The 20330-nt window shown below is 40.6% G+C and overlaps 1 protein-coding gene across 5 annotated transcripts in view; it reads left to right on the top strand.

Annotated features, from left to right (window-relative positions):
• pag1 (phosphoprotein membrane anchor with glycosphingolipid microdomains 1) overlaps positions 1–20330 on the top strand; it is a 176626-nt gene that overhangs the window by 129864 nt on the left and 26432 nt on the right. For all 5 annotated transcript variants that reach the window (XM_087986004.1, XM_087986003.1, XM_087986000.1 and 2 more), the window contains 4 exons: positions 9318–9529; positions 12605–12656; positions 18239–18332; positions 18932–19458. In XM_087986004.1, the coding sequence (XP_087842130.1) occupies positions 9381–9529; positions 12605–12656; positions 18239–18332; positions 18932–19458 (822 nt within the window). In that variant the 5' untranslated portion in view covers positions 9318–9380. The remainder of the gene's footprint in view (positions 1–9317; positions 9530–12604; positions 12657–18238; positions 18333–18931; positions 19459–20330) is intronic.

Raw genomic sequence — 20330 nt, 5'->3', positions numbered from 1 at the left:
CTTGCTGAAAGAAGATAGAGGGTGGTGGTTGATGGGAAATGTTCATCCTGGAGTCCAGTTACCAGTGGTGTACCGCAAGAGTCGGTGTTGGGTCCACTGCTGTTCGTCATTGTTATAAACAACCTGGATGAGGGTGTAGAAGGGTGGGTTAGTAAATTTGCAGACGACTCTAAGGTCGGCGGAGTTGTGGATAGTGACAAAGGATGTTGTAGGTTACAGAGAGACATAGATAAGCTGCAGAGCTGGGCTGAGAGGTGGCAAATGGAGTTTAATGCAGAAAAGTGTGAAGTGATTCACTTTGGTCAGAGTAACCGGAATGCAAACTACTGGGCTCATGGTAAGATTCTTGGTAGTGTAGATGAGCAGAGAGATCTCAGTGTCCAGGTACACAGATCCTTGAAAGTTTCCACCCAGGTTGACAGGGTTGTTAAGAAGGCATACACTGTTTTAGCTTTTATTTAATAGAGGGATTGAGTTCCGGAACCATGAGGTTATGCAACAGCTGTACAAAACTCTGGTGTGGCTGCACTTGGACTATTGTGTACAGTTCTGGTCACTGCATTATAAGAAGGATGTGGAAGCTTTGCGAAGGATGCAGAGGAGATTTACTAGGATGTTGCCTGGTATGGAGGGAAGGTCTTATGAGGAAAGGCTGAGGGACTTGAGGCTGTTTTCGTTAGAGAGAAGAAGGTTGAGAGGTGACTTAATAGAAACGTGTAAGATAATCGGAGGGTTAGATGGGGTGAACAGGGAGAGCCTTTTTCCAAGTATGGTGAAGGTGAGCACGAGGGGGCATAGCTTTAAATTGAGGGGTGATTGATATAGGACAGATGTCAGAGGTAGTATCGTTACTCAGAGAGTAGTAAGGGTATGGAATGCTTTGCCTGCAACGGTAGTAGATTCGCCAACTTTAAGTACATTTAAGTCATCATTGGACAAGCATATGGATGTACATGGAATAGTGTAGGTTAGATGGGCTTGATTGGTATGACAGGTCAGCGCAACATCGAGGGCCAAAGGGCCTGTACTGCGCTGTAGTGTTCTATGTTACTGCCATAAGTTCATAAGATATAGCAACAGAATTAGGCCAATCGGCCCATCGAGTCTGCCCTGCCATTCAACCATTGCAATTATTCTTCTCAACCCCATTTTCTTGCCGTCTTTCCATATCCCTTCAACCTGTTACCAATTAAAGATCTGTCTAACTCCTCCTTAAATTTACTCACTGTCCCAGCATCCACTGCACTTTGGGGGAGTGAGTTCCACAGATTCACAACCCTTTGGGCGAAGTAGTTTATTCTCAACTCTTTTTTTTTTTAGATTTGCTACCCCTTATCCTGTCTTTATTTTGAATTCATAAATGACAGTGCCACAATGCGACCTGAAATCACAGTCCATTCTACTGGAAATGTTCAACTTTCTCAAGCAAAGTGAACTCTGTAATGCTTTAAGTGTTTGGGATGCCCACAAATTGTCAGCAAAGCTTTTGTTGCACATGATATCTGCAGGAAAAATGTAATATAAAATATGGCTTAATGTGCATTGACTTTAAACATTAATTTGAAGTATCCTTCAGAAGGATGAGTTATTGTTAAGTTAACATGAATCAAGTGATAGATGTATTGTTGCATTTTGGAGAGTAATTCCTTTATTCCATTAAATCGAGCAAATTTGGAGCATGGGATCTCCCAGTCTGAGCAAGTCACAACAGTGAGTGCAACTTATTCAAAGTAACCGATTACTTAATAAAAACCTTTTTATTATAGTTTAACCAGCGTGTACTTGCTGGAGTAAAATCAGATGCTGCAGTGATGGGCTGTTAGGATTGCTTTGGAAGGATAAATTAAAATCAACCAATGGCATTTATCATCTTAATGACCACGTGGATCTAATAATGCAATCAGTTTAGGCATTTTTGTTGTCAACAACAGTTTTAAGTAGGTCAGTGGCATGCAGATTGCTGCCTCCTAATACTCCTCTATGGATTGTGTTGTATGTATGGCTGCTGAAATTTCATGAAAGATTTATTGTGGTGCCTTTATGTATTTTATATTTTAAGTATGTTTAAAATACAATTGGTGTATGAATGTGACTAGTGTTCTCAACTGTTTACACATTACTTGGCGTCTGATTTGCCAGTCATGCAATACGACACAACAAGAATACACATTCAAGCAGAATTAACTCGATGTAATCCAAGGGCTGTTGGTCATTGGAAGGCCACAGGGGCCCCCAACCTTGAAGCTGAAAGGAGGCATAATTGCTACTTATAGAGTAACAGCACAGAAACAGACCCTCCTGTCCAAATTGTCCATTCCAACCAAGTTTCCCTAACTAAACTAGCTTCTTCCCTTTATCTCCCACTCCCTGACTTGTGTTATAATGTTCGGTAGGGTTTCACACTATATTTTTCACTGAAAATGTGCATTCTTTCAAGTGCTTAACAGATCAAAATGAAAGCAAAACTTACTGTGCATGCTAGAAATCTGAAAATAAAACAGAATGCTGGAGAAACTCAGCAGGTCTGACAGGATCTTTTGGAGAGAGAATAGGAACTCAGAAACATAGGAAATAAGTGCAAGAGTAGGCCCTTCGAGCCTGCATCACCATTCAATATGGTCATGGCTGGTCATGCAAACTCAGTATCCCATTCCCACTTTCTCTCTATTCCCCTTGATCCCTTTAACCACAGGGGTCACGTCCAGCTCCCTCTTGAATATGTCTAATAAAATGGCTCTAACAGCTTCCTGGGGGAGAGAATTCCACAGATTCACAACGCTGAGTGAAAAAGTTCTACCTCGTCTCAGTCCTGAGTGGCTGACCCTTTATTCTGGACTGTGAACCTTGGTTCTGGACTTGCCCAACACCGAGAACATTCTTTCCACAATTAGGGGTAATCAGAGTTAATGTTTCGAGTGCAGGTTGACTCTCCTTCAGAACTGAATGATGCTAGAAAAGTTTTTTTTAAATACTTTTGATACAGACAGAGGTTAAGTACAAAATGCAAAGGAGTTCTTAATGGCGGAGAAAGAGAAAAAGTGATGTAAAGTGAGTGTAAATTAAAGTGTGAAAGGGAACGATTGGTTCCTTGCTAATAACAGCAAAGTAAAGAAGACCCAACCAAGACAAGGGGTCATGCTGGAGTGAATTTAAGAAAAATGGAGTACAGATATAATACGATCAGGCTGTGCAGTTGCGAAATTCAATGTCGGGACCTGTAAGCCAAAAATGAGGTGTTATTCTTCAAATTTGCATTGTGCTTAATTGGAACATTGTAGCGGGTTTGGGTTAGAAATGTTAGCATGTGAGCAAGATAGTTTAACGAAAAGGCAAGCAACTAGGTGTGGGGCGTGGGATAACGATCATTCCTACAGACACAGTGGTGATGTTCCTCAAAGCTGTCACTTTGTCTGCATTTGGTTTCGCCAGTGTAAAAAAGGTCACCAGGTTTAGCAGCATCTCTGGAAAGAACTCCGAGTTAACGTTTCGGGTCGAGTGACCTTCCCTCGTAACCAGACCCTGCTGAGCTTACGCAGCAACTTCTGTTTTTGTTTCTGATTTACAGCATCCGCAGTTCTTTCAGTTTTTAAAAGACGTCATGTGAGGAGCAAATGCAATAGGCGAGATTGAAAGAAGTACAGGTGAAATGCTGCTTCACCTTGGATGATGTTTTTGGGGCTTTGAAGGAGGTGGTGAATGGGCAAATGAAGTTTCTCAATTGCACTGCTGCCTATTGCATGGAAAGGTGCCAAGGAGGAGTGAGGAAGCTTTAGGACTGACGGAAAAGTGGACCAGGGTGTCACAGAGGGAACTGTCCCTGTGGAATGCCTACAGTGGAGTGGAAGATGTGTTTAGTGGTAACATCCTACTGGAAGTGGTGGAAATGGCAGAGGATGATCCTTTTGAATATTAATGGAATGGAAAATAAGTACAAAGGGAACCCTGTCATGGTTCTGAGAAAGAGGAGGGGTAAAGGTAGATGTGTGGGTGATGGGTTAGACATTACTAAAGGCCCTGCCAAACGCAATAGGGCCGGAGTGGGTGGGATGAGGAAAAAGGAAGTCTTGCCAGAGATGGCATCATCAGTACATATGTGAATTCAGAAATTGGAATATGTTTAGAGAGATATAAAATAACCCCAGTACTTTCATCTGCAAAATTATTTGAATTTTAATTGTTTTTTATTTTGGTAATTAAACTCTGATTCCAGCACATTTAAAAGCTGCTTGCAATGAGAGTATATTATTGGAGCAGGAGAGGGGAATGAAGACAAATTCTTTCATCGTTTGCCAAGGAAGAAAGTTTTGAACTTCTGCTTGTTCATATCCCATTGTCAGAACATCTTTGCCCAAAATCTCAGTTTAACAAGTCTGCAATGTTGTGAACCCACTAAAACAGTTACCAGAACAGCTGTTTTGGAACTTAAAGGTCGGAGGTAACTTCAGTTCTTTTGCAAAACATTCAGCCTTTGCTTTCTTCATTAGAAGCACATTCCTTTTGAAGGAAAACACAAGCTGGCAGTGGGGTATTTTCAGTTTCAGAAGAGATTTACTTGCATAGCTAAAATAAGGGGAATTAATTCCAAATCCACCATAAATAATCCTACATAATAGCTTCGAACTGAAACTGCTTGTATTTGGAAGAATCTGTTGTTTATGACTCCTCATGCAAGATGTAATATGATCTGCATAATACGACAGATCAGTGCACCACTAATTCACTCCCATTTATCCTGTGTCAGATACAATGTAGGAATAGACCACTAAAAGTTAAAGGAGATGTTGCATTCTTTAGCAATGAAGCAGAGTGTTCAATCTAGAAAACATTTTGTTTTTTAAAAAAAATTGGTTAAGCAACGCTCAGACAGTGCACCACAAGTTAATCTCTGAAACATTGATATAATAGCATTCTTACTAAAGTGAATCATTGACTCTTTCTTAAAGAACATGAGAATTAGGAGCAGCAGTAGGTAATTCAGCCCCCTCGAGCCTGCTCTGCCATTTGATACTATCATGGCTGATTTCATCTTGGCCTCAACTCCACCTTCCTGCCCCCTCTCCATAACCCTTGAACCCATTATTAAGTAAAAATCTCTCTATTTCCTCCTTCAATTTATTCAATGTCCCAGCATCCATTGCACTCTAAGGTAGTGAATTCCACATATTCCCAAGCCTTTGAGAGAAGTAATTTCTCCTCATCCCTGTTTTAAGGAAAAGGGCAGCAGACTTAATACTATGACTCTTGTTCAATGGGGGTTGCCCCACATGAGGACACATCCTTTCTACGACTACTTTGTCAATTCACTTTAGCATCTTATATACCTCAATTAGGTCTACTGTCAATCTAACAAATGTCAGAGAATTAGGCCTAAACATTTTACCAAATATCAGAGAGTTGCGCTAAACTACACAGTTTGTCTTCATAAGACAATGTTATCCTCCTCACTAGCCAACAATTCTTGTATCATCTACAAATTTACTGATCAACCCTTCTGCATTAATTCTAAATCATTTCTATATACTACAAAGAGCAAGGGTCCCAATAATCACCTATGGAATCCCACTGTACACCGGTGTCCAGTCACAAAACACCCCTCCAACATCACCCTCTGCTTCCTGCCAGTCAGACAATTTTGGATCCAATTAGCCAAATGTCCTTGGATCCCATGGCCTTGTATCTTTGCTACCAGTCTTCCATGAGACATGATCAATGGCCTTGCTGGAGTCCAAGTGCCGTCACTGCACAACTGGTCACTTCTGCAAAAAAGTTCAATCAAGTTGGTCAGCCATGACCCAACAAAACCAGACTGATAGTCCCTGATTAATCCCTGCCTCGCCATGCGAGGATTAATTCTGTCCCTCAGTGTTGTTTCTAATAGTTCCCGCATCACTGAGGTTAGGCTGACTGGCCTGTAGTTTCCTGGTTTATCACTTGCTCCCTTTCTTGAATAACAGTATCATATTTGCTGTCCTTCAATTCTCTGGCAACTCACCTGTAGCCAGGGTTTCCAGTAAGATGGCGGCAGAGTACAGCATCTGAACCTGGGACTTTTCCACTTATCTCTTCATATCTTTTTACACTTTTTCTTTTTTTACATTTTCTACTTTTCATGAATATTTTACTCCCCTCTTGGACACAGTCGTGGAAAGCGCATTGGTAGCGGCAGGTAGGCCCAGAATGCGGACTGGTGGTGGTCAGTGAGTGGACCCACAGCATGGACTGCTGGTGGTCAGTGTGTAGGCCCAGAGTGGGGACTGGTGGTGGTCAGTGAGTGGACCCAGAGCGCGGACTGGTGGTGGTCAGTGAGTGGACCCAGAGCGCGGACTGGTGGTGGTCAGTGAGTGGACCCAGAGCGCGGACTGGTGGTGGTCAGTGAGTGGACCCAGAGCGCGGACTGGTGGTGGTCAGTGAGTGGACCCAGAGCGCGGACTGGTGGTGGTCAGTGAGTGGACCCAGAGCGCGGACTGGTGGTGGTCAGTGAGTGGACCCAGAGCGCGGACTGGTGGTGGTCAGTGAGTGGACCCAGAGCACGGACTGATGGTGGTCAGTGAGCGGGCCCAGAGCGTGGACTGGTGGAGATCAGTGAGCGGGCCCAGAGCGTGGACTGGTGGTGGTCAGTGAGCGGGCCCAGAGCGTGGACTGGTGGTGGTCAGTGAGCGGGCCCAGAGCGTGGACTGGTGGTGGTCAGTGAGTGGACACAGTGCAGACTTGTGATGCCATCAGGGGCAACAGTGGGTTCCCAGCAGCTTCTGCATTGTTGAGGTGATCCTAATGCCAACTCATGAAGGTAGCAGTAGAGGTGGGTTTGGGCCCAGTAGGAGACCCAGTGACATCAGCAGCAGAGAGGTTGGCCTGAAGCAGACTCATGGCCACAGCAGAGTCTGGTTTGGGCCAGTATGGTATCCGGCACATTCGGTGATGTGTGCATTGGTGAGATCCAGCATGGACTTATAGTGGCAGGACATCGGTGGAAGCGAGATGTCACTGAAGGGTGGCAACTTTCACACCAGCAGCAGCATGGTGAAGGGGACTTGTGCCTGACTACCAGGCCCCGTAGCCCATAGAGGGGCACTTAAAAATAAGGACAACTGGACACTATTTATTTAACCTTCTGCCTCTGTAATCTGTGTTTTAGTTTTTTTTGTCTTTTAATGTGGCAATACTATACACCACATTACACTGTATTTTGTAATATAATACATGTGGCAATAAATGAATCAAATGATTGCTGGCGCCAGTTTCCTCCCTCGCTTCTTTTATCAGACTGGGATACATTTCATCCAGCCCTGCTTACTAGTTTTGTGATTCATTCACGAGGACTCCCAGATCTCTCTGCGCAAAAGCACTGTTGTTTCTCTTCGTTCAGGTAATAAGTTGTCTGTCCCTTCAAATTAAATGGATAACCTCACAGTTATCCAAGTTAAAACTCATAGAATCATAGAATTCTTACAGTGCAGAAAGAGGCCATTTGGTCCATCAGATCTGAACTGACTCTCCAAAGAGCATCCCACACAGATGCACTTCCCTTAACTGCATCCTCCTAACCCTGTGTGGGGTCATTACCATGGTTACCATTCATCTAACCTGTGCATCCCTGGACACTATGGGGCAATTGGCACAGCCAATCCCCAGTTCGATTCCAGCCTTGGGTAATGTATGTGTGGAGTTTGCACATTCTCTCTGTGTCCGTGTGGGTTTCTGCAGAGTGCTCTTGTTTCCTCCACAGTCCGGCTGCTAAATTTTGACCCGTTTGCCTCACCTTTCCACATATATAGTTCATGATTCATTATATGATATTTGCAGTAAATTACATGCTTCACTTGCCTTTTCTCATTGTTTGACTCTAATGAAAATGTGTCAATAGGATATTGTTAACAACATGTATCTGTATCATTATTTTTGGAAAGGGCGCTTTGCAAAGCAAAGGAAACTGACTGCAGCAGGAAACAAATGTACTTGCAATGAACACAAGTTGCTACATTAGAGTGACTGAATCTACAATACTTTCAGATACTTCAATACTTTCAGAGAGTCTTAGGGTACTACAGCATGGAAACAGACCTTGTGCATGCCGACCAGATATTTGACCTAGTCCCATTTGCCAGCATTTGGCCCACATCCCTCTAAAACCTTCCTATTCATATACCCATTCAGATGCTTTTAAATATTATAATTGTACCAGCCTCCACCACTTCCTCTGGCAGCTCGTTCCATACATGCCCTGCCCTCTGTGAAAACGTTACTGCGCAGGTCGCTTTTAAATCTTTCCCTTCTCAGCATAAACAATATCTATTGTGTGGGTTCCTTCAAGCATGAAATGATCTGGCATGGATTAGGATGTGCATCTTTCTAGTCTAACTGGAAGAGCCTGGTTGAGTGGCTGATATGAACTTAATTGCATCATTGCAACTATTTATAGGTTACATAAATACAACCGACATTATTATAGAGACAGTTCAAAGAATACCACCCCCAGGTATGACCCCCTACAAACTCCCTCGTTCTTCTGACAACGTTCTCATGACATAGTCGCAGTGGGTGATGTTTGTGGTACATATTCGAGAATTAACCCCTTCAGATCCTTTTCAATACATGGTAGTGAGCAGCAAGAACCCTGACTGATGCGTTCCCTCTCTAACGCCAGGAATTCAGGCTGGTGGAGACTACTTATCCAGTTTGAGAATGTAATAAAGCTCCTGGTGCAATAGCCTTTTCCCTCGGTCTTTCTTTGAAACCCCTCTCATCAAAACTTGGGAGTGCAAAACTCATCAGAAGTACTCGTCAACACAAGTGGACAACTAGAAAAGCAAATTCAATTGACTGTACCTGATCCAGGAAGACAGTCCAGAACTTGTATGCAAAATTACTTTGGCTGCAGACAAACATTTGGATAATCTGTGAATAATTCTTTTTCCTGAATCTGAGTGTTAGTTGCCCAAAATTTCCTTTTGAGGTTCTGAGTGCGTATATAATACTTCAATAAAAATCATTGTAAATATTTGCACAGTTTAAATAATCTGTGAATAGTCTTTGTGACAGGATGCTTTGTTTGGCTAGGTTTGCCAGATTTATTACTGGCTGATTTGGTTTCTGATACCGAGGTATATGCAGTATGATTGGCAATGTCGCCTTCAAAATTCAAACTTTGAGTGTGAGGGAGTGATTGAAGGAAAGTAATTAGTCCACCCCTCCTAATTGTGTTGTAACAATTTAAACACTGAAGATTCTTCATTGTGGATGTAAGAAAAGGTTACTCTTTTACTAGCCACCTGTCAATAATGCAGTTAATCAGGATTGTTTTGTGTTTTGTATTACAGGTACTACAGAACTCTTTCTACCCTGATGTGGTTGGACAACAGAAATTTGTTTCCTTTTCCCTAATGGCTCCAAATTCTGTTGATATTGTTGGTCGTGTGCCAGGGGTATTTGAAAGTGGACAACACCCAGTCATTCTCTGGGTTCTGCTTGCCATGGTCTGTGCTGTTTTGCTCCTGACCATTCTAGTTTTTCTATGCAGTAACTGCGACAGGTAAGAATGACACTTCACAGGGAAAATGACTTGCGGTATCGTACTCTGTTATGTCACAAAGTGATGACAGTGACTGTCAAGCTATTATATTTCAAATGATCCCACACCAATTATAGTAACTGACGTGGAATTCTTTTGTTGTTCAAAAGAAATTTTTCAATTTTTTCCAATGTAATTAAAATGTGTGGCTCTCTGGATATCCAACAGTCTCTAATCCGATGAATTTTCATGGAACAGAAGCAGATTTTTTTTTTTTTTGAAGAGGGGAATATGACAGGCATTGTAATGAGGCAGTATGAGTATAAAGATGAATGAGCAAAGTAGGTTTGTGAAACATGGTAACTTGGCAATGGATCAAAATAACGATGAACTTATCTTCAAATGAATGATAGGGATAATGCTTTGTGGCGTTTCAAGATTAAAATACTGAAATTCTGAAGTGGAGTTTATCTTTTTGTTCCTTCAGAATTTTTAAAACTACCTTTTGGATTTGTCTCAGTCTGGATTTCTGCCACGCTGAGGTTACAGTGCATTTCTGGGTCTGATGCTGTAATGCATTACTTTTGGTGTCTTCCCCTATTTAAACACCTCTTGTAGAATTTAGGTCATAATGAATTGAGGTAGTGGGCCAGAAATTCTGCCAGTTACTCCTCTTGCATCTATACCAGGCACCAGAGGACAATACTGTTTTTGGAGTGGTGCTGCATCGTCAATGTGCAAGAAGGGGAACAGCAAAATTTGATGCGTAAAGTCAAAATTGCAGTATGGCCTGATCATCAAATAGTTACTAAATAAAATGTTGTCATATGCCTATGTTTTTTAATTAAGTTATACATTGAGCTTTTTCCCCAAAGGAATGGTTTGCTATTGTATTTCCTCCCTCTATTACGGTACAAAATAGCTTCTCCAGGAGCTGATATGCAACTATGTGACTGCAAGGGGGGATGATGTTTGCAGAATGTGCTTCACTAATTAGAGTCATAGAGATGTACAGCACGGAAACAGACCCTTTGGTCCAACTCGTCCGTGCCGACCAGATATCCCAACCCAATGTAGTCCCACCTGCCAGCACTCGGCCCATATCACTCCAAACCTTTCCTATTCATATACCCATCCAGATGCCTTTTTGAAATGTTGAAATTGTACCAGCCTCCACTACTTCCTTTGGCAGCTCATTCCATACACATACCACCTTTTGCGTGAAAAGGTTGCCCCTTAGGTCTCCTCTTTATCTTTCCCCTCTCTCACCCTAAACCTATGCCCTCTTGTTTTGGACTCCCCCAACCCAGGGAAAAGACTGTCCATTTATCCTATCCATGCTCTGATCAAGATCCTGTTGTAATCTGAGGTAACCATCTTCGCTGTCCACTACACCTCCAATTTTGGTGTCATCTACAAACTTACTAACTATACCTCTTATGCTCACATCCAAATCATTTATGTAAATGAAGAAAAGTAGTGGACCCAGCACCGATCCTTGTGGCTATCCACTGGTCACAGGCCTCCAGTCTGAAAAACAACCCTCCACACCACCCTCTGGCTTCTACCTTTGAGCCAGATCTGTATACAAATGGCTAGTTCTCCCTGTATTCCATGAGATCTAACCTTGCTAATCAGTCTCCCATGGGGAACCTTGTCAACCGCCTTCCTGAAGTCCATATAGATCACGTCCACCGTTCTGTCCTCATCAATCCTGTTTGTTACTTCTTCAAAAAACTCAATCAAGTTTGTGAGACATGATTTCCCACACACCAAGCCATGTCGACTATCCCTAATCAGTCCTTGCCTTTCCAAACACATGTACAAAGGGCTATGAAACTTAGGAAATAGAGCTGTTCCAGATATTAGTCAACATGTTTTGATAGAAAGAAAGCCAAAACATTTTGATTTTTAATGATTTCCTAAGAATATTCATTGCAGAATGAGCACATGATCCAAATTTTAAGATTTTTGCTAAATTACAGGCAGCAATAATAACACTCAACAAGAAAGGGATGTCTTCTACTATTTCGAGTGTAACTTATTGGCGTTATATGGAACCTTCCCCGAAAAGAAATTGAAATCCTATGGATGTAGTAACCTACATGGATTAACACTAGGCAATATATTCAGTAACATTATATGATAAGAGTTTGCCTCTAGCATGGTGTAATACCTGATGCATCAATGCTTATGTTATCTCTCATAACATTACCATAATATGCAGGTCCATTTTGTTTTTACTGAAGAATCCAATAGACATTTTTGCAACTAACTATTACATACAAGCATCAGCAGATGATTCACCTATATTTGTTCATGTGTTTCTAATGATGGAGGGTAAATAATGTGACATCAATCAACTCCTCAGCTTTGCAATACCTTGTAGCTATTCAAGTGAAACTAGAGTGCTTCAGGTTGTGAACATATTCATGAACTGCAGTAATACTGCTGTGTAACAATCAGGAAGTACTCTTAGAACAGAATCAGAAATACAATATCACCCTTTCATGGTTTCTTATCACCGTGATTCATGTGACAAGTTGCAACTTAATATTTTCTGTCCCGAAACTGAATTGGCAAATCAGTTCAGGCACCAAGCTGGATTATAGAGTATATCTCAACCTTTAAAATACTACTTTTACCTCTGCTCACAATTTATATCAGGAAATTTAGATAAGAAAACCTCTACTAATAGGTATCAAAATACAACTCAAGGTGTGATGGCCTCATGACTCAGAGTGATTACAAAGTTTGTGCAAGAGACAATTCCTGAGGATGATTTTTGGAGCAATGTTGACAGCTGCTTTTCTATTCTGTGGACTTGTGTTTTCAAGGCCATGAAGTTTTTTGTTGCTGATTGGTTTAGCATCATTAATATAGCTAATGCATTCAAGTTGTACTTTGTGCTTTCTAATATAACATTCAAACAAGCAAATTTCAATTTAATGTGCGACACTTGTAAACATCACAGGTCAATGAGGATTGAAGGATGACTGCTGTTTTATTTTTAAAAATACAAGTTTTGTCTTGTTCAAATGCATGAAACACACATTTATAACTGATCTAATGATGCATATGCCTTTCCATTACCAGACACCTGACCATTGCTGAACAGAATGGAGACAATGAAAATCTAATGAGTGTGGTATGTGTCGTACAATTAGTAGCTCTGTATCAAAATCCAGCAAAATACTGTATAACAATATGGTGTCTTTAAAACAAATAAAAATAAGTATACCACTCTGACATCTTTTCACTTGTAAATGTTAACTTACATTTTTCTAGGTGATTTTAGCTATTTTGATCAGAATAGAGAATTCTCCAAAAGCGTTTTCATTTATCGTCGTTTCATTGTTTCATGGAGCAATGCAGATGACACCCCTTTTCATTAATACCACAGTTTGCCTCTGCGCTGTTTTATAAGAAAGTCAAAGTCAATATCTATATCCTTTCAGAATTTTGTATACCCAAACATAGTTGAGCATTATCGTGTGTAGAAATGATATCCAACTTTTTAAGCAGTGAAAGGACTGACTGAGGATTCATTTCCATGAGGGGTTGATAACAGAAACTGCTTAATACCAGTGCCAGTTTTCTATTTCAAGAATACTCGAAATTGCTCTTCCTGTCAGTGTCCTTTTGTGCCCCATCTTTCCTTTCCTTCTTATAGAGCTATACTGCATGGAAACAAACCCTTTGGTCCAATTAGCCCACGCTGATCATAATCCCATACTAGACCAGTCCCATCTACCTCCTCTTGGCCCACATCCCTCCAAACATTTCTTATTCATGTGCTTACCTAAATGTCTTTTAAACGTTGTAACTGTACCTGCATTCACTACTTCCTCTGGAAATTCATTCCACATGCGAACCACTCTGTGTATTTAAAAAAAAAAAATGCCCCTCATGTCTTTTTAAAATCTTTCTCTTCTTACCTTTAAAAATATCCCTTTAGTCTTCAAAACCCCACTCTAGGGAAACAAACACCTGCCATTCATCTTATCTGTAATCCTCATGATTTTATAAATCTCACCCTCTAACAGTCACCCTCTATCTCCTATGTTGTAGTGAAAAAGGTCCAAGCCTTCCACCTCAAACTATCCCCGGCAGCATCCTGGCAAATCATTTCTCTCCTACCCCTTTCTTGCCTGTCTACCTTTCCTTCCGTCCTCTCCTTTCTGCTGTAATATTGTAACACTTGTAAACCAAAAGTTGTGGGTTCTAGGCCTGTTCCAGAAACTTGAACAAAAATCTCAGCTGATGCTTTAGTGTGATAGAAAGGAATAGTTGAATTGATGGAGATGACACATATCCGATAAGGTATTAAACTGAGAACCAAAGCCTTTTCTGTATGCTTATTTGAATGTAAAGGTCTCCTGGACACTATTTTGAAGAAGACCAGGGCAGGTCTCCATGGTGCCTTAGTTAATATTTATCCCCCAATCAACATGAAAAAACAGATTATCTGGTCATTGACGCATTGGTGTTTGTGTGAACTTGCTGTGTACAATTTGGCTCTAACATTTTCTACTTTGCAAAGGTGACTATACTTCAAAAGTACTTCTTTGGCTATAATGTGCTGTGAGATACTCTGAGCAGTGCTCTTCATAGTGCGCACCCAAGTGTGATAAATTGACACAATTAACTTTGTGAGGGTGGAGATGGCTACAAGTGCAAATAGCTGGAGTGACATTAGGAAAAGGCATAGACTTGGTTGGCAGAACAGTGATCACAACAAAGAGGGAATCTGTCATTGGAGCTCTAGCAAGCAGTAGAAAGAGAAAACTCAGAGTGGAAGAGCTGCAAACAAGAGGTGCATGTGTGATTGGAGCAGGAGAAAGTGTGGGATGGATCAAATCTGTGGATGGCAGAGCAAGATCACATGAGGGGAGCTATGACTGTAAATGGAAAGTGCACAGAAAAAATGGCAAGAAGTCAGACAACACCTTGGAACCTCAAAGGACCTGGTTTTCGAAGGAAAGAACACTCCAAATTCATCAGTCAAGGGTTGTCTTGAGACATGTTCGATAATCAGAGGGTTGGATAGGTTGGACAGTGAGAGCCTTTTTCCTCAAATGGCGATGGCTAGCACAAGGGGACATAGCTTTAAATTGAGGGGTGATAGATAAAGAACAGATGTCACAGTTAGTTTCTCTACTCGGAGTATAGTAGGAGCATGGAACGCACTGCCTGTAACAGTAGTAGACTTGCCAACTTTAAGGGCATTTAATTGGCCATTGGATAGGCATATAGATGAGAAGAATAGTGTAGGTTAGATGGGCTTCAGATTGGTTTCACAGGTTGGTGCAACATTGAGGGCCAAAGGGCCTATACTGTGGTGTAATGTTCTATGTCAGTCAACCTGGGCAACACTCAGGGTAAGTGCCACAGCAGCTGAAAATGTGTTGCTGGAAAAGCGCAGCAGGTCAGGCAGCATCCAAGGAACAGGAGAATCGATGTTTCGGGCATAAGCCCTTCTTCAGGAAAGTGCCACAGCAGTCAGTCATCTTGTGAGGAGAGAGGCCACGCGGCTGAATGTAATGGGACCTATGGGGCGTACAGTTGGAGTGAAGTTTGCACATTTTCCGCATGTCTGCATGGGTTTCCTCTGGGTGCTCTGGTTTCCTCCCACAGTCCAAGGTTAGGTGGATTGACCATGCTAAATTGCTAGAGATTAGAGTCAAGAGTGTGGTGCTGGAAAAGCACAGCAGGTCAGGCAGCATCCGAGGAGCAGGAGAATTAGTCTGCTGTGCTTTTCCAGCACCACACTCTCAACTCATGCTAAGTTGCCCATAGTGTCTGAGATGTGTAGGCTAAGTGGGTTAACTATGGGAAATGTAGGGTTACAGGATTAGGGTAAGGAGGTGAATGTGGTTGGCATGCACTTTGTAGAATCGGTGTGGGCTTGATGGAACAAATGGCCAGCTTCCACACTGTAGAGATTCTATGATTTATCATTGACCAAGCTATTTATAGCATCCTGTCAACTGTAGATTAATTGAAGTGGGCTTGGTTAATAGATGACAGTTAAGAGAACTGGGTAAATATGTTTTCATCCACTCTTTAGCATGATTTTTCCAGTTGCTTATGATCTAGATTCCGGATTTCAAGCTATGTACAATTCCCCCCTCCTTACACCTTTCCTAACTCCTGAAAGTGCAATGTTTTTTTTCAGAAAGGAAAAGTAGCACTCCAAATCTATGCTGTGTAAGGAAAGACAGAATGGGATGTATGAAGAGAAATAGAATGCAGTCAGTGAGTGGAGAGTTAGAATGGGGCATATATGAGGAGGAGGAGGAGGAGGAGAGAGGTGGATTGGAACCAGGTGAAGTGTGAAGGTGAATGAGAACTTGAAGGAGAGGGAGGACGAGAATTAAGAAAGCAGCATTCCCTCCAAGATGCCAGTTTCTGAGCCATGCAGCAATCTAGAACACTCCACAAGCTGAAATAAACTGGCAGCTTACAACAGTATAGAAATACAATGAATTGTAATATACAAGTTGCCCATAAATAACACGGTGGTCAGAGGAATTTGAAACTCATCTAGGACAAAAGGATTAGGTGAAACATTGGTTCTTGGATCATGAAGAGAACTTTAGAAACTTGAACCTTTTTTTCAGAGCATCCCTTTCCTTCTCCCAGACCCTTTTCCACTTCCATCAAGCAACAAGGAGAGAAAAGATCCTGGTGAGATTGTAGCATTTGGTGTAGGGGGTCTGAAAGTCTTTTGCCTGGCAGCCAACTGTGCCAGAATATTGGCAACCTCAGGCACGCCCGTTAAAACTTGGTTGTTCCAAGGTGGACAACCTTTTCACTCCAATCTTATTACAGAGCCACATAAGATATTCCTAAAGTGCACACCACTATGGAAATAATCCTCCAGTCGGAACATCTGATCTGCTCACTGCTTTCTGGGCATGTCTTCAAAAGATTTTCATTTACATTTGAGTTTTTGTCCTCCAGTAAACTGTTATCAGAGTAGTGCACAATTCTGCTTGTCTTGACTGAGGTGAGAGCACAGTACTAGTGGAGTTGGGTATCAATTCCTGCTATTGAAACCCTGTAGCATTGTATGTGCTTTTACATTCCCATGAGCTCAATGGGATATCGATGTATACTCACCATTATTAAGGAGGGCCTTAGATAGCAACCTCTGACATCTGCATAGGTGCAGTTAAGCACAAAAATTGAAAATGTTTCATCTGAGTTTCTGTACTGCTCTAAAGGCTTTGCTCTAGCAGTACCATGCCAAGTGATTCTATTCCAAAATATTCTGAATGGGGTGAGTTAGTGACACTATGTGATTGATACTGATTCAAAAATATTTAGGACTTGTCCATACAAATGTAGGTGAATATCCAATGGTGTGATTAAATTTTACTTGCTGCTAATCAACCTCTCTGGCCTTGGACATTTGGTTTTACAAAATGTGGAGTCTCCATAGCTTCACATTTCAATTGGAGGTTTCTTAAAATATTTTTTTTTTTTTCTGTCTTTAATCTCATTCTCAATCCCATCTTTATTTTCCCCTCATTATTTAGAATTCTGTGAACTTGCTTTGGATTCTGTGTATTTCGATGAGAACTCTTCCATCTGACTGGTTGGAGAGACATTCTGTTCGCCTTGCTTACACAGGCTCCTGTTCCCTACAGACTTTGCAGTATTGCTTTGAATGTCCGAAAACTGTTAAGTCACAGTGAGAGAGCTCAACTAAGTGCAATGAATATCATGTGCTGTTCAGTTGCTGCTAAAATTGAAATTCCAGCAAATGCATATAATTTTTCAAAAGTTTTTTTTTAAATCTTGTCTCCCACTTAATTCCTTCTGTTATTTAGCATGGGTGCCATATTTTTCCAACCAAAATGGTGACCAAGTGACCTGTGTTTGGTATTTGGTGAAAAAAACTTCTTGCCAGTTATGAGGAACAAAAGAGGAAGCAAATGATTCCATTTTCTCTCTCTCTCTCCTTTTTCTCTCTTTTGTCACAGATTTAATTTTAAACTCTTTGTGTAAAATTACAAGTATGTATATCCTGGTGAATTGTGTGACTACACTGCTGCTTCAGAGTTTTATTTTCATAGCAATTCTTCCTTGATCCTATTTGGTGTGATCATGCTGATCTGCATCCCAAAACTCTCTATTTTTACATTTATGCCCGACTCTCTTCAATTGCTTTGATTAGCAGTAGCCTGTTATATTCCGTTTTAAATTTAACAACCTTGCTATTTCCAAAAGGGAGTTTCTAACTTTTATCACCCTTTGCGTTTAGAAACATTTACTAATTGTGAAAATGGTGACAGTTTCTTCTTTAAAGTTTTCCTTTTGTGGTTAAACGGTTTGTTTGATGAAACTTAATCTTACAAAATATTAATTTCCTATGAACAGCTCCACATATGCATCAATTAAAATAACCACATAACAGACAAGACCGTAAATGTACAATGTTTACGTGGAAGTCGACTATCTAAGTTTTTGTGTTGCAAGATATTTTCTTTCGTGCTTTATTTTGGGGGAATCTCTTTCAATTTTTTACAATTATAGTATGAAGATGAAATTAATTGTCTAAGGAAAAGCACCAGAGGAACTGCAAGAGTCAAGTTATTTTTGACATAGCTAATTTCGAAGCAGTTATTTTTGCTTGTTTAAAGTAATGTCTTAATGCAGATCTTAAATGTACTTCTTTATAAAATCAAGATCATGTTCCAATTTTGTTGATGTATTTTACAGCCTTCAGAGAAAGAGACCAACAGCTATTCAGTTACAAATTTTGGGAATGAGGTGCCAGTAAATGGACATGCTGACAGCCTTGCAAATGGAGACCGTAAGTGAGCAATTAGCATTTAGGTACATAGTGGCATTTAAAGTAATATTCTCTCTATTTGACTTAAGCAATCATAAAGTGATCATGCTTGGTAATATTCCATTAGGTAGTATTTACAGTCAGTTCTGCTGTAACACAATAGTTCTGTTCTCATGCAATCCCATGTTATATGAAAATCGCGTAATAACAGCGCCATTTAAACCAATTGGGCCGGAATCACGTTATATCCAATACACGTTTTAAGCGTTCACACTATAGAAACAGTGTCCCCAGTTCGTCATTCGTGTTACAGCAAATTCGCATTAATGAAATGCATGTTATAGCAGAAAGACCTGTATTCCTTAAATAGTTCATAAGACCTAATAAATGCTCTTTTTGTAGAAATGTCACTTGTGTATTTGTCAAACAGTTGGGTCATTGCCATTTTCTGTTACTCTATTCACATTATATGAAAAGCATCACAGCGAAAAACCACCATCGTCACATTTCTTTTATACTGTTAGATTTTGGAACAATTGTCACCCAAATGCAAATAATTATCTTTTAAACAACATTATCTTTTAAAATGGAATGATGAATGAATCATTTTATTTTGACAGTTCTTTCAGATGAGATTCCAAATAGTCATTCTTCTGAAAATGCAGGGCTTCCGATTTTAGTAAACCAACAAGAAAGCTCCTGTAGGACTTCAAAATGTCCCCAGAGTAGAGAACTGCCACAAATACCTGGGAATGATTCCATACCAAACAACGAATCGACAACAGTGACTGAAAGAGAGACTGCTCATGGAGCATATGAGCCCTACGAGGTGCTAAAGGACAGTTCTTCGCAAGATATAATTGTTGAAGACTCTCTCTATGAAACTGTGAAGGAGCTAAAAGATGAATCCGGCAGCGTGGAAAATGAAATTTATTCTCAATCTGAAAATGTGGATTTGAACATTGTGGTACAGTGCCAAAATCCCAAACTTGCTGGTGCTACTCCAGAATATGCAACAGTAAGCAAGGTGAAAATGAATCAGCAGAGCACTTCAACAGAAGAGATGATGATTGGTGAGGATGAATTACCACCGCTTCCAATAAAGGAACTGAGTGAAAATGAGAATGTGGATGGTAAAAGTACAGAGGTGAGCTATTTGATATTATTCCTTCATATCTGTTCTTCGAAATACTAAATCTCTCTCATTGGGTCGAGAAGGATCTACCAGATGGGATTGAAATAACTCCAGAGGCTGATATCCTGTCACCCTTTATTTACACATGGACACTGGTCCAGCTCCCTCAGAGGCAGCTTTCAGAGAGAACGGAACCTGGTTCACTCCTGTTGATATGCCAGCCAGGGCTCCCTGATTGGGGCTGCTAATCTAATCCAATGAGAGAACCCATATTCTATAAGGTCCACCTGGCTGACCATGTTATAATCACTACAGGGATCTCTTCAACTTTGGTCAACAGTGTTGTTGACATTTTTATTTTTATATATGATTTTATATTTTAAAAAATGTGTTGTTTGTGAACCTTTTTTCTGTTTTATCTTCAAAGTACTTCATTTTCTCTATACCATTGCTGTGTTTCTTGCCCATTGATACCTTTACTATTAAAAAAAGACTTCTACCATGCCTTTCATAGGAAAGTATTTTCTGAAACATAATTTAAAAGAACTTAAGTTCACTTTCAAATGAAAATGTAAACATTTTTGATTGACAAGCTCCTATCCAATAGAAGTCGAACTCTTTGTATTAAATAGCAATTAATCTTTAATTCTAGATCTTTAATTCACTATTTTACTTGTTTATGATCATCCTAATGGAAGGATGGATATTTTGCTAGTGGCAGTTTCTAATAAAGTGACTGGCAGGTCTCAGCTGATATTGCTTACAATGAATTGCAGGGATATGGCCCAAGAATAGGTAAGTGGGACTAGTTTAGTTTAGGATTATGTTCGGCATGGACTGGTTGGACTGAAGGGTCTTTTTTCGTGCTGTATTACTCTAAGAGT

This window comes from Chiloscyllium plagiosum, unplaced genomic scaffold, assembly GCF_037043375.1.
Source record: "Chiloscyllium plagiosum isolate Xiang-an unplaced genomic scaffold, Cpla_swu_hap1 HiC_scaffold_4, whole genome shotgun sequence".
NCBI classification, from domain to species: Eukaryota; Metazoa; Chordata; class Chondrichthyes; order Orectolobiformes; family Hemiscylliidae; genus Chiloscyllium; species Chiloscyllium plagiosum.
The sequence above is the reverse complement of the archived record's forward strand: the minus strand, read 5'-3'. Positions and strand labels throughout refer to the sequence as shown.